This window comes from Sinocyclocheilus rhinocerous, unplaced genomic scaffold (genome assembly GCF_001515625.1).
Source record: "Sinocyclocheilus rhinocerous isolate Xijiao unplaced genomic scaffold, SAMN03320098_v1.1 scaffold4168, whole genome shotgun sequence".
In the NCBI taxonomy this organism is placed as follows: Eukaryota; Metazoa; Chordata; class Actinopteri; order Cypriniformes; family Cyprinidae; genus Sinocyclocheilus; species Sinocyclocheilus rhinocerous.
The window spans coordinates 107828-122971 of NW_015655451.1; the positions used below are offsets into that span (position 1 = coordinate 107828).

The window sequence follows — 15144 nt, forward strand, 5'->3', positions numbered from 1 at the left end:
AATTCAAATTATTAAATGGATGCCACCTTATTGGGACAATAAAGCCCTCGCTACACCTACCCTAACCCTACCTGATACTTTATTTTAAACTTTTTGATTATTTCCTTCATTTTTATTGAAAATAAATGTATTTCCGATGTGATATGAGATTTGAAAAGGGAGAAAAAAAATTTGGTAAAAGGCGATTCGAACCCGGGTCGATCGCATCAAAAAGACTACAGTACACACTTTACCATCTACGCTACTGAAGCTGATGATTGTTGGCAGTCTTTTATAGTGCTGACCATCCCTATCACACGTTTGTGGATGGAACTAGTATAAATAGACTCTGCCAACAAGGCGGGCTATTTGCACTTAGTGTAAATAGACACTCCGATTTAAAAAACGTCCCAACATTTCTGGAATTCGGGTTGTACATTAATTTAATTAGTTTTACATTTAATGTGAAATAGTTTTTTTAATTGATTGATCGCACTAGACTAAATGTTAGAATGTCTGTAACATTAAACTGGTTTTAACTTTGTATTTGTCTGTTTTCACCTCAGACCTGATGGCGCTGAATGAGGAGAGTCAAGAACTGAATGAAACGGACGAGAAAGATCAGAATGCGAAACAGCATGATTTCAAAACTGAAGAAAAATCAATTAGTTGCTCACAGACTAAAAAGACTTCCTCACAAGCTCAAAAAACACAAACTACAAACCTTAATTCCAACATGAGAATTCACACTGGAGAGAAGCCGTTCACCTGCCCTCAGTGTGGAAAGAATTTCACGTGGAAAGGAAGCCTTAAGACTCACATGAGAGTTCACACTGGAGAGAAGCCTTTCACCTGCAAATTGTGTGGGAAGAGTTTCTCATTCAATAACAGTCTTAAGGTTCACATGAGAACTCACACTGGAGAGAAGCCATTTGTATGTGATCAGTGTGGAAAGAGTTTTACACAGAAAAAATACCTCACTGTCCACATGAGAATTCACACTGGAGAGAAGCCGTTCACCTGCCCTCAGTGTGGAAAGAATTTCACGTGGAAAGGAAGCCTTAAGACTCACATGAGAGTTCACACTGGAGAGAAGCCTTTCACCTGCAAATTGTGTGGGTGGGAAGAGTCATTCAATAACAGTCTTAAGGTTCACATGAGAACTCACACTGGAGAGAAGCCATTTGTATGTGATCAGTGTGGAAAGAGTTTTACACAGAAAAAATACCTCACTGTCCACATGAGAATTCACACTGGAGAGAGTCCTTTCACCTGCCCTCAGTGTGGAAACGGTTTTACAATGAAAAAATACCTCACTGTCCACATGAGAATTCACACTGGAGAGAAGCCGTTCACCTGCCCTCAGTGTGGGAAGAATTTCACGTGTAAAGGAAAACTTAAGACTCACATGAGAGTTCACACTGGAGAGAAGCCTTTCACCTGCAAATTGTGTGGGAAGAGTTTCTCATTCAATAACAGTCTTAAGGTTCACATGAGAACTCACACTGGAGAGAAGCCATTTGTATGTGATCAGTGTGGAAAGAGTTTTACACAGAAAAACTGCCTTAATATCCACATGAGAATTCACACTGGAGAGAAGCCTTTCACCTGCAAATTGTGTGGGAAGAGTTTCTCATTCAATAACGGTCTTAAGGTTCACATGAGAACTCACACTGGAGAGAAGCCATTTGTATGTGATCAGTGTGGAAAGAGTTTTACACAGAAAAACTGCCTTAATATCCACATGAGAATTCACACTGGAGAGAGACCTTATACCTGCAAACTGTGCGGGAAGAGTTTCTCATTAAATAACGGTCTTAAGGTTCACATGATGAATCACACTGAAAAGAAGCCGTTAATGTGCCCTCAGTGTGGAAAGAGTTTTACACAGAAACACTGCCTTAATACCCACATGATCATTCACACTGGAGAGAAACCTTACACCTGCCCTCAGTGTGGAAAGAGTTTCAGGTACAAAGGAAGCCTTAAGATTCACATTAGAATTCACACTGGAGAGAAACCTTTCACCTGCAAACTGTGTGGGAAGAGTTTCTCATTTAATAACGGTCTTAAGGTTCACATGAGAACTCACACTGGAGAGAAGCCATTTGTATGTGATCAGTGTGGAAAGAGTTTTAAGGAGAATAAACTCCTTAATGCCCACATGGGAATTCACACTGGAGAGAGTCCTTTCATCTGCGAACTGTGTGGGAAGGGCTTCACACGTAAAGAAAACCTTAAAAACCACATGAAGATTCACTCAAGACAGAAAAATGTTAATTGTCATTAGTGCGAATAGACAGGAATCACCATGAGAATCATTCAAATTCTCATCGGAAAAAAGCCTTTTGTGTGCCATCACTGTGGAAAGAGTTTCACAAACAATGCAAACTTTGGGAGTCACACTGGAGAGAGACATTGCTAGTGTCTTCAGTTTGAGAAGAGTTTGTCAAAGCAGCATGAAATGCCATTTGCGAACTTATTCTGGGTAAGAAATTACCGTTTTCCCCAGAATGACAAGAGGTTTAGAAAAAGGAGCAATTTCTACAATCATCTGTGTATTCTTTCTCAAAGACAATTCTGTTGTACTCGGTGTACTAAATACATTTTTTGCATTCACACTTAAAGACACATATGTAAAGTCATGATACCCTGTTTGTGTTCTTTGTTAAAGCATATAATAAGAAAAATTGTCTGATTGACACCAAGACTACTTTTACTTGCATCCTTGACCTCTTTATGCTTCACCATGAGGCTTTTTATTTTCTTTAGTGCATATGTACTCCTGTGGCTAGTAGGGATGGGACGATACACCTACCTCCCGATTCGATACTATCACGATATTTGGGTGCCAATACGATATGTATTGCGTTTTTTTATTTATTTATTTTTTTTTAAGAAATTTGATTCTACAAGTATTTGCGATTTAGGGATGGGACAAAAAATCGATTCACCTAACTATCGCAATTTTGTTATTAATGTTATTACATTTTATTTCTATTTACACTTGCATTGCTTTATTTTATTCCTTGCTTATATGCGAGGCGGAGGAAAGTTACCTCTTTTATTTCAGCAGAGGGCGATGTGTTATATCGGTGAGTATTACATGACGTCATATCTCTTACTAGTGAAGTGAACACGAGAAAGTGAAAAATGGCGGATTGAATGACCGCTAGAGATATACCACCTGCACCATCACACTTTAAATCCAAAGTGTGGAAACACTTAGGATTTCACAAATTACCAGGGAATGAACAGCTAGACATGTCTAAAGCAGCGTGCAAAATCTGTCGTCTACGGGTATCCTACTGTGGTAATACGACTAACATGAGCGCGCATCTTGCTCGACATCATCCAGTGAAAATCCGCCAAACAACCTGTGAAAGCAGAAGCGCCTGCAAGCCAACGAACTCTGAATGAGACATTTATAGTGTTTTGGGTTTGACCGTTCCAGCAAACTTTACTTTTTCCAAGAAATAAATTATATTTATTTTATTTTTATTTTCATGTCTCTCTATTAATAACCTTATAAGAGTATATGGAAGCTGTGTATTTTTGTTTTAAAATAATGTATTGAGTTGTATGTTGTGTGATGTCACTTCCTCTGATTGAATTGCCCAGTCGCGTCCCGCTCTCGTCAGAACAGCTTTGGACTTGAGCGAGACAGGTACGTCGCAAATGTGCTCCGTGACATGGTATTAAAATATATCAGATTGAGTTAAAATTTTGGTTGATATCAGTGGGAGACATGTTTTGATGCTGGATTGAGTCAAATAGTGTGTTCGTTTGGCGTTATTTTTCAGTATATTGTGAGTTTCGTGTTAATGAGCTGTTAATCATTTGGTTCAAGTTACCGCCCGCGCCATTTTTAATGGCGGGGTATTTTTATGCTAACTTTGGTTCTTAAATAAAATTTAACAGACTTTAGGTGGCTCAACCAAAGGACAGAGAAGGATGCATATCCTTTACCCCATCATGCTGATGCCCTTGCATCATTAGGAGGAAATTGTTATTTTAGCACCATGTATCTAACATCGGGCTTCTATAACATTCCAATTCATGAGGATGACCGTAAATATACAGCATGCACGACTCCAGTAGGGCTCTATGAATATAACCGTATGGCCCAGGGTTTATGTAACGGCCCAACAACGTTCTCACACATGATGACATCGATCTTTGGAGACCAGAACTACCTGTCGCTTCTCTGCTACTTAGACGACTTACTTGTCTTCGGCAAAACTGAGAAGGAAGATCTCGATCGCCTTGAGATGGTTTTCTCGGCTTAGAGAGCATAACCTAAAACTGGCACAAAAGAAGTGCTAGTTCTTAAGAAAAACTGTTACGTTTCTGGGACATATTGTAACTGAGAGTGGCATAGCAACCGATCCAACTAAAGTGTCTGCAATCAGTGACTTTAAACCCACAGATCTGATGGAAGCAGATGGAATGACTCCATCACCAACCAAAAATTATTATTCCCATTTCATTGAAGGCCTCTCGACTTTAGCGAGACCATTGTTTAAACTGACAGCTGGACAGAAAGTCAGGAGGAAAGATGGACAAAAGACCCGCTATGTTTCCAACTCAAGGCGTCTTAAGTCCTGAAGACTGGACTGCAGAGTGTGACACAGCTGTAGATAAGATAAAACATGCGCTTTCTCACACTGTTGTTCTTGCCCATCCAGACTTCAAAAAGCCTTTCCTGCTGTCCACAGATGCATCTATGGATGGTTTTGGTGCAGTCTTGAGTCAGACTCCATGAGGTGAAACAAAACCTAGACCAGTCACTTTTGCGAGTAAGACCCCGTCAAAAGCCCAGTCCCATTATCCCGCTCATAGGTTAGAAATTCTATGCACTAAAGTGGGCAGTTTGTGATAAATTCGCCCATTGGCTGAAGGGGACGAAATTCACAGTGCTAACTGATAACAATCCCCTGACGTATATACTGTCAAAGCCAAAGTTAGATGCCTGTGAGCAAAGGTGGGTATCTAAGCTTGCCCCTTTTGATTTTGACTTAAAGGGGTCATATGATGCGATTTCAATTTTTCCTTTCTCTTTGGAGTGTTACAAGCTCTTGGTGCATAAAGAAGATCTGTAAAGTTGCAAAGACTAAAGTCTCAAATCCAAAGAGATATTCTTTATAAAAGTTCAGAGTCCGCCACACCTACCTAAAATGGCTCGTTCTAACACGCGAAACTACTTTGTTTGGTCTTCCAAAAAAGGACTAGAAATCAGTGGTTATGTTGTATTTACAACACTGTTCCAGAACATGCACCATCAAATGAGTGAAAGCAGCATGGATTCCCGAGTTGGAAAACTGAAGATGGTTAGTAGTGAAGGGGTAAAAGCTGTCTTTGAGTCCTGTCTAAACTGGGAAGCCTGCAGTCCAGTTCATAGTGTCCATCTTGCCCAGAGCAGTCATTTTGTCCATGGAGGTGTCAGCACTCTTCCAGTTTTCTCTATGGAGGAGATACGCATGAAGCAGATCCCACTGTGTCCCGTGTTGTGTTCTTTGTTGACAGGAAAAGGAGACCATCACGTAGAGAGAGAGACAATGAAACTGCACCAGTAATGCGACTTCTGAAGCACTGGGAAAAACTTGAAGTAAAGGATGGAGTGCTCTATCGCAGGTCCAAAGATCGGGTCGGTAAAGTCAGGCACCAGCTTGTACTTCCACACTCATTGAGAACTGTTGCTCTCAGAGGAACTCATGATGATGCAGGCCATCAAGGCCAAAGCAGAACCCTTCACCTTGTACGCCAGAGGTTTTTCTGGTCTGGTATGGACACAGATGTTAAAAAGTATGTCTCACACTGTAAAAGATGCGTGGTTGGGAAGACTCAGGAACCTGAGGCCAGAGCTCCACTGGAGTCTATCAGAACAAGTGCACCACTTGAGCTTGTATGTATAGATTTCTGGTCTGCAGAGGGAACGCATGGAGAGAGTGTTGATGTCCTAGTCATAACAGACCATTTCACAAAACTAGCCCATGCGTTTCCCTGTCCCAACCAAACAGCCAGGGTGGTGGCTCAAAAATTGTGGAACAACTTTTTCTGTGTGTATGGCTTTCCACAGAGAATACACTCTGACAAAGGTGCAAATTTCGAGAGCAAATTGATAGCGGAGTTGTTGCTGGTGTCTGGTGTTGATAAGTCCCATACCACACCGTACCATCCTATGGGCAATGGGCAGACTGAAAGATTTAATCGCACCCTTTGCAACATGATCCGCTCTTTGCCTCCTCGAGCGAAGGAGAGATGGCCACAAATGATTCAGACACTCACGTTCTCCTATAATTGTACTACCCATGAAACAACAGGGTTTGCACTGTTCTACTTAATGTTTGGAAGAATTCCAAGGTTACCTGTAGACATGTTTGGGAGTGCTCTCAGAAATGAGGATGTTCAGACTTATGATGAGTATGTAAAATCTCTCCAGAAGGATCTCCGAGAAGCCATGCATATTGCTAAGGGCAATGCTACGGATGCACAGAGGAAACAGACAGAAGGGTATAACAGAAGATCTAAGGGTGTCCCTCTGGAGGTTGGAGACCGTGTCCTCTTGGCAAATAAAACGGAAAGAGGAAAAGGAAAGTTGGCGGATATGTGGAATTCAGCAGTTCATGTAGTGACATGGAAAGATCCATCATTACCCATCTACAGAGTTGAAAATCCCACAACAAAGAACAGCAAAGTGGTCCATCGTAACTTACTCCTCCCAGTTAATTTCCTTCCATTGGAAGAGCTGGACATTGAATCTACAGTCCTATCAGCACTGTCGGAAGAGGAAAAGTATCAAACAGAAGGCCGAAGCCAAATATCTTTGCTCAGTACAGAAATAGAATCAAGGAACAGTAGAACTGCTGTGTGGATTTTACAGGGTGTAGGCCCCAAAGCATCTCAGAGTACAGGGGAGTTTACTGTAAAGGAGAAGACCAAAGAACCCATCACAGAGTTGGAGCATTCAGACTGTGCGAGTCAAACAAGAAAGAAGAATCTTTCTGCCAGAAATGAGGTGCGAACAGACTGAGAGTTCTAGTGATGAATATGAAGCAAGAGGAATGAACTCTGACAGCGAGTCTGATGATGACAATAGTATACATGAATTGGAACCAGATCAATTGTGCATCAGTAATGGGGAAAGGACCCAAAAATATGTGAGCAACCAGAGTGTTCGAGCTGAATCAATTGTCATGTCAAATGATGCCAGTTAAATGAGCAGATCAGTCAGAAGCTCTAAGAGTTTATTGTTAAATGTGGTCAGAACAGCTTTGGACTTGAGCGAGACAGACCAAAGAACTGAGAGTGTGTTTGCGTGGTGTTAATCCTTGTCCTGTCTTTAATAAACTGCAGACGTGGTCCACCGAAAGCCAGTGGTGTCGTGGGGTTCTTTGTGGCGAGAGAAGAAGTCCGCTACAAAATTGAATAAGCTACCTAGCGTTTCAGACAAGGCAAGGCGGATCACTAAGTCAATTGCTATGTTTATATGCAAAGACATTCGACCGTATGCCGTTGTAGAGAATGATGGATTTAGAAACATGATTCACACTTTGGAGCCACGTTACGTCATACCGTCAAGAAAGTTTTTCTCAGAAACAGTCGTGCCTACACTCTACAACAAATCAGACGTAATAAATTCACTAGGAAGAGCTCGACGAGTCGCTTTAACCTGTGACGCATGGACTTCGCGAGGTTCGGTGTCTTATGTCACTGTGACGGCCCATCACATTACAGATGACTGGTCTTTGTCGTCTCACGTCCTCCAGACGAGAGCCTTGCACGAGAGCCACACGGGGCAAATATTGCATAACTACTTCATAATGTGGCGACAGAATGGAGCATCACTGAGAAAGACCCTGTTTTAGTGACAGACAATGCAACGAATATGGCTACCGCTGCCCAATTAACCTGCTATCTCCATGTCAGGTGCTTTCACTAGGAAGAGCTTGACGAGTCGCTTTAACCTGTGACGCATGGACTTCGCGAGCTTCGGTGTCTTATGTCACTGTGACGGCCCATCACATTACAGATGACTGGTCTTTGTCGTCTCACGTCCTCCAGACGAGAGCCTTGCACGAGAGCCACACGGGGCAAATATTGCATAACTACTTCATAATGTGGCGACAGAATGGAGCATCACTGAGAAAGACCCTGTTTTAGTGACAGACAATGCAACGAATATGGCTACCGCTGCCCAATTAACCTGCTATCTCCATGTCAGGTGCTTTGCACACCCTCATGACATGGTCGAACGTTTCCTCGAGCAACAGCCAGCGATCACAGCTGCACTTCTTTCTGCCGAAATGAGAAAGAGAGAAAAAGATATCTGCACCTTTACTGAGTCTGACATATCCAACGCGGAAGAGTTCATCCAGGCTCTAAAGGCAATGAAGGTAGCTACATGTGTTTTGTCGGATGAAAGTAACCCAACACTCTCTGTCATAGCCCCACTACTTGCACAGCTCTTGCAAGACACCCAGAAAACGCCTGGGGATCCTCCGTTCTTTAAAGAAATCAAAGAAGCCGTTCACCATGACCTCATAAAAAGTTATGCGTCTGAGACGGAGAAGGCCACACTCAACCAAGCTTCAGCACTTGATCCAAAATTTAAAGCACTGCCGTTCCTGTCCGATTATGTGAAAGATAAATCCCGATAAATACACACATATACAGAATTACAGTATTTCAGTATTCACGCAAACATAATCTGTTCTGACTTAAGTGAACGCTTGGGGAACTGTTGGGGGGAAAACATCTGATGTGTAACATTATATTAGATCCGTACATTACAGTATAGGACGTCTGTATCATGTATCATAATGTTAATCTAACAATAAAAGAAAAGAGGGAATCACTCGCTGCACTTCATTGAACTGCTTTTGTAGTTTTAATAATCAATTTATTTGTAATGAACACACTTAAGTTATTTTTATATTTGATTACCGTATTGTCCCGAATATAAGAAGATGTTTTTTTCTTGGAAATACATCTGAAAAAACGCGGTCGTCTTATATTCAGGGTCTAGACTTTGACATGTCAATAATACACCCACAACAATAGGTGGCGCCAAATACGCATAAAACGAGTGTGCCATGAAATACGTAATGTAATGCGTGTTGTAAAGATCGCGAGTGAAAACAAAAGAAAAAGAAAAGCTTACAGCTGCATGAGTCGTGACTGTCAGGTTAGCCTGATGGGACCAAACTCCCTTTGTGATTTTAAAACGTAAGACAGTACCCAGATTTGAAGACTACAGTAAGATTTAACTTCTACTGTTAATAAGATTTTGGTAGGCTACTATTAGATGGATAGCCTAAATGTCCTAATTCAGATGGGCTACCTGTTTTTTTTTTTTTATGGTATATCAAAAAGTGTATATTTTTTAAATGTGATTGTTGGTACATTTTACCAGTTTTTACCATACTTTCAAAACAAAAATTAAAATAGGAAAAATATGCAATATGAAAATAATTGAAGACAAAATGTGTTTTACTGAGAAAAAACAAGATTTGGTTTTTAAAAAGCCTTTTTCCAAAAGGTACATCTGGAAAATGGGGGTCGTCGTCTTATATTCGGGCCAATAGGGTATTTGTTTTTCGTACATGAATGCTTTAGTTATTTGTTTCTTTCTAGGCTATTTGTTCTACTGTTTTTTGGGGGTTTTTTTTGCATCTGTTCTTATTTTTAATAGCAAAGATAAAATAAAAAATAGCTGTATTGTGATTATTAATATAGTAATTAATAATAAGAAAAGACGGAGGACTTCACTCGATCGACTTCAAACGGGTGTGGATCAGTCTTTTTGGTCCGATTCCAACAAATCATAAATAATTTTGAAGGTCTTTTAATGGAGAATGCCATTTTTTTTATTATTGCTCATTGTGACTCGTTTTGTCAGCACAGGTCACATTATTCTCAGTAAATGACAACAACGCATGCGCGATGTTTCAGATGTTATGGCAAGTGTAAACACATGAATCGGATATGGGTCACAATTGAAAGAAAGTGTATATAGGCAACAAATCAGAATTGGGCATCAAGACCTGCAGTGTAAACGAGGCCTTAGTGATCCGCCTTGCCTTATCTGAAATGCTGGGTAGCTTATTCAATGTCTCATTCAGAGTTCGTTGGCTTGCAGGCGCTTCTGCTTTCACAGGTTGTTTGGCGGATTTTCACTGGATGATGTCGAGCAAGATGCGCGCTCATGTTAGTCGTATTACCACAGTAGGATACCCGTAGACGACAGATTTTGCACGCTGCTTTAGACATGTCTAGCTGTTCATTCCCTGGTAATTTGTGAAATTTAAAGTGTGATGGTGCAGGTGGTATATCTCTAGCTGTCATTCCATCCGCCATTTTTCACTTTCTCGTGTTCACTTCACTAGTAAGAGATATGACGTCATGTAATACTCACCAATATAACACATCGCCCTCTGCTGAAATAAAAGAGGTAACTTTCCTCCGCCTCATATATAAGCAAGGAATAAAATAAAGCAATGCATTTAATATTAATATCGATTCTGGTATAAAAAAATTGATTTTAAAATCGTAAATAAAAAAAGCGCAATAGTTAGGTGAATCAATTTTTTGTCCCATCTCTAGTGGCTAGCTGTGGCATAGCTGACTAGCTATGTTTCCATCCACCTATGGTTATGAGCATTTTGAGATATTGCATTAAAAAAAATGCTGGATGGAAATGGCAAGATGTGCATAAGTTCTAAAAATGTGCATAAAAAACTTATGCACTCAACCAAGTAGGATAAATTTCTTATCCTGTAAGAAAACGTGCATAAACTATGATGGTAACACTACCGAATAAATTCCTTAAAGGGGACCTATTATGCAAAAATCAATTTTTATAAAGTGTTTGAACACAGTTGTCTGAGAAAACAACCAGCCTATAATGTTACAAATCCACCCACTAATTTTTTTAATAATACCAATAAATTATGAACAGTCTCTCCAAACGAGCGGTTTCAGAGTCTCCCTATGTACACGTCACCATAGGGAGAAAGTCCCGCCCATTTGTTACGCTCTCTGCACTATTAACATATTCACAGCCCTGAGTGAGAAGCAGCAGTCCGCCATTACTGTTTTCTTGCTGTTGCTGCGGGAGAGACAATGTCAAAGAGGCATTACAAGTGTTGTGTTTTGGGATGCACCAACGAACATAGGAGTCTCCATAAACTCCCTTCATCTGAACCGAGGACACTGTGGTTGACATGGTTCGTACACATTTTATACCAATAAATTTCTATTTCTATTATATTATTATATATACTATTATATTCATGACCTAATGTTCCATTAGTTTACAATAAGAATAAAAATCTGTTCAAATTGATCATAGAATATGTTAACTAAAATAAATAACTATTAATGCTACTCGTTTGCTTTCTATTTGTTTTAATTATAAGTACAAGCTGCAACTGTGCCAGATGTTACTCCACGCAGAGAACATATCATCACATCACTGAATATTTTAATTTAGTTAACCAATATTATCAACTAAACTTGGGACCTGAATTTTGTTTTAATTTCAGTCTAACAGTAGTATTCAGGTACAAAAATATACAGAAATTAAATAAACTGTAAATTAAAAACAGATGAAATTTACAAATGTTATTCAGTCAAGTGCAGTGAGTGATTTAATATAACTTAAAAATTTATTTCCAGGTCATTTGTTTTTTGCATATATAAAAGGGCATTTTCCCTAACCTTATTAATCTTTCATATCAAATTCTTACATTTTCTTAATAATTTCACTTAACCCTCAAAGACCGAGAAAGCTGCCCGCAGCTAAAAATAACGATTGTTCTTAAATGTTTAATAACTTTTGGACCACTAATCCTATCTGAATGCTTTAAAAAGTGTTGTAAAGCGGAGATTTGTCTTATTTGGATATTCAGAGGCTCCCTAGTGTACGTGATTACGTCATCACATTTTGACAACATTGATTCGTCAGAAGAAACCAATGCATTTCGTTCCTCTGAGCCAAACAGGAACGATTATTGACACTTAGTCCCACCCCTGTGCCAAGATCGGTTCAAACTGTCCCTTATTCAACCAATCAACACAGGTTTTGGTCTTTTGAACCACCGTTTAGGACTTTTTATTGGAAATTTGAACAAACACAAAGTGAAAGTAAAGTCTGTCGTGTGTGCATGAAAACAAATACAAAATAACACATTTGTATGAGAGAACTCTCTGAAAAAGCCCAGAAAAACACACGACTGAGTACTTTGACATAAAACAAACCAAAAACAAGGATGAAACAGCGTTACATATTGGATAAAGCACTGGAATTTATGTCTTCGCATCGCTAGGCGATGTCCCGGTAAAATCGATTCCGACGCAGAGTGCAGCCAGCGGATAGATCATTTATATTATGTAAATAATTCTTATATAGTTCTTGTAGGGTATCAGAGCGAATCAGACAATTTAAGATTCAATCAGATTGGTGTTGGAACAACCCAAAGAGCCAAAATCCACAAAGAGGCCCAGGATAAGATAACAGGACGTTCGTAAATCAGATCCTAGCGCCAGCCAGTCTGAAGCAAGCCTAACCAACCAACTCTTTCACAGAACAGCTTTCAACATTAACACAAAAGAACACATTGATAATTTCAACTCAGGAAGGAGATGGTCAATTTTGGGGCAAGTGATCAAGATTGATGGTCAAAGTGATGCACAGCATGACCATCACATGTAAACCAATGATAGTAATCACAATCACAAGCTCTTTGGAATGACTTCCCCCCCACCTAGAGGACAAGAACCAGACAGAGATTCCTTATGAGACCTTTTAACCTTTTTGTTCCTCACAAAGCACAGCTCATGTTCACAGAATAGCACAGAAACTTATCTTTTACAGATGTAGATGCATCAAAATTATCTAAAAAGGACTGCTTAACTCCATATCATGTATGTAACCCACACATTTGACTGTCATGTTCTAATCACTCATTGTGTATATATTTTTAATAACAATTGAATAGCTTAAGGGATCATAATCATGTTTAGTATGTGTGTGTTTGAATCTTCTTGCTTGAAACGTTTCTTCTAATAAATTCTTTGTAAAATATATTATATTCTGGTTATAGAAATCATGCCCAAATTATACTCTGCAAGAGCGGCAAAATTCGGATCATGTGACTGATAAGATAACATGTTGATTTATGTATTGGGAGGAGAAACATACTCGGGACACCATCAAATTATGCTTTTAGTCATCGCTTTTAGCCATGCTTTTTGCCACTGCTTTTTGCCCGTGAATTCTTCGAGCGCCGTTCCAGCATACTTCAGCCTGCACGCCCGCTGCTACTTAGCCATGATGAGAAGAAGAACCATCTAGTCACGTTACTTCTATTCTTCTACTTTAATTTATTTTATTTTCTGTTGAGAGTTTCGTGTTCTGAGTTTAGTTTTGCCGCAACACAGTGTCTCCGAGTTCACCTCGAGTCTGTGACCGACTCAAAACTTCAACCAGCCCACAACTCCGCATCTTCAGCCAATGCCCAACCATTGGCTTCCCAAGATATCACTTCAACGACTACTGAACTTCCAACCAATCAGCAACCTCGGGAAACCCCCTTTTCTGCAAGGATGGCAAGGGAACCCCTTACACAGGCAACACAAGTACCTCCAGATTCAAGCTGAACTGGTGCATTTAATATAAATTTTAACCTCATTGAGGAACTCAATTCGAGGGTTAATTAAGGGATTGATGGTTGTTAAGGTCTATGCATTTAATATAAATTTTAACATCATTGAGGAACTCAATTCGAGGGTTAATTAAGTGATTGATGGTTGTTAAGGTCTATGCATTTAATATAAATTTTAACATCATTGAGGAACTCAATTCGAGGGTTAATTAAGTGACTGATGGTTGTTCAGGTCTATGCAATCGCACATATTGCTGTAAACTTGGGATTTAACATTTTCATTCTCTTAAACTCATTCTTTCCTCACTTTCTCTCTTTCTGCAACTTGTGTGAATGTGTGAGTGCATGTGTTAGACTAGTTTATATATCTTAGATTTATCCAATAAAGTCTTATTGATATTGAAAAGAGAAGTGGGGCAGTTTAATCTAAATTGTGAGCATAAACCAAGTTATTTAATCTTTTCTTTTACTGCGGATGAAAGATGAGAAGCTTCTGAGTCGAGACGTGTGTGTGTGTGTGTGTGTGACGTAAGCAGCGCGGGCCCTTGAATGAATGAATGCAGAGAAGGCTGTAACTCGAGTCCGCCTCTCCATTGTTAAACTGCAGTAAGTGAATTTAAAGTTATCTGAGATCGTACAATAAGGTAGAAATTGAGCGTGTTCCTAATTTTTGTAATGCCTTGTTTATAGCTGAATTGATGTCATTGCGTGTTCCAGTGTCATTCAATAGCTATACTCCCGGCCAGGGAATCTCAGTCACCGTTAGCTGAATGGAGCTAAACTGCAGTAGTTAAAAGGGAAATAAATCGGTGGATAAAGAACAGTTTTGAGCGTTTTCCTCAATCTATGTATCAAAGCCTTATTATCATAGCTTATTATCATAGCTATTATCATAATGGATCTCAGCAGCCATATCACCCTGCAGCCCAAGACCGGTTGCCCACTGAAGCTAAGCAGGAGCACCGTCCTTTGGATGAGACGTTAAACCAAGGTCCTGACTCTCTGTGGTCATTAAAAATCTCAGGATGTCTTTCGAAAAGAATAGAGGTATGACCTCGGCATCCTGGCCAAATTCGCCCATTGGCCTCTGATCATCAGTGCATGAGAGCATAAGGTGCTTATTTGTTGTGCTGTTTTTAGTTTGAACATCCTTTCTTTTTTTCTAAACATTCTTAGCCAGGAAGACAAGCCTGTCTACTACCTCTGGCTTGAGGCATGCACAGTGGCATGTAACTAGCCACCCCCTACACTGAAAACCCTCTCTGAGGAGGCACTCGTTGCTGGGACCGAGAGGTATTTTTGTGCCAGACTACTTAGCCTTGGAAAATTCTGTTGGTGGCGCTTCCACCACTCAAGGGGATCTGTGTCTGGGTCTACCTCAGGGGTCAATAAGTAAGTTGTCAGCTCAGTCTCTATCTTTACTGCCTCTGACTGGTGGGGAGATTACACTGGTGCATTCTTTTTGAAGAAGGCAGCTAAAGTCATCTTTTTCTTGGGT

The 15144-nt window shown here is 40.0% G+C and overlaps 1 protein-coding gene across 1 annotated transcript; it reads left to right on the plus strand.

Moving 5' to 3' along the window:
• Positions 1–548: 548 nt before the first annotated feature.
• On the plus strand, positions 549–2681 carry LOC107718323 (gastrula zinc finger protein XlCGF57.1-like). The gene has a single exon (XM_016525350.1). The coding sequence runs from the start codon at positions 551–553 to the stop codon at positions 2267–2269; it is 1719 nt and encodes a 572-aa protein (XP_016380836.1). The 5' UTR covers positions 549–550; the 3' UTR covers positions 2270–2681.
• The last annotated feature ends 12463 nt before the right edge of the window (positions 2682–15144 follow it).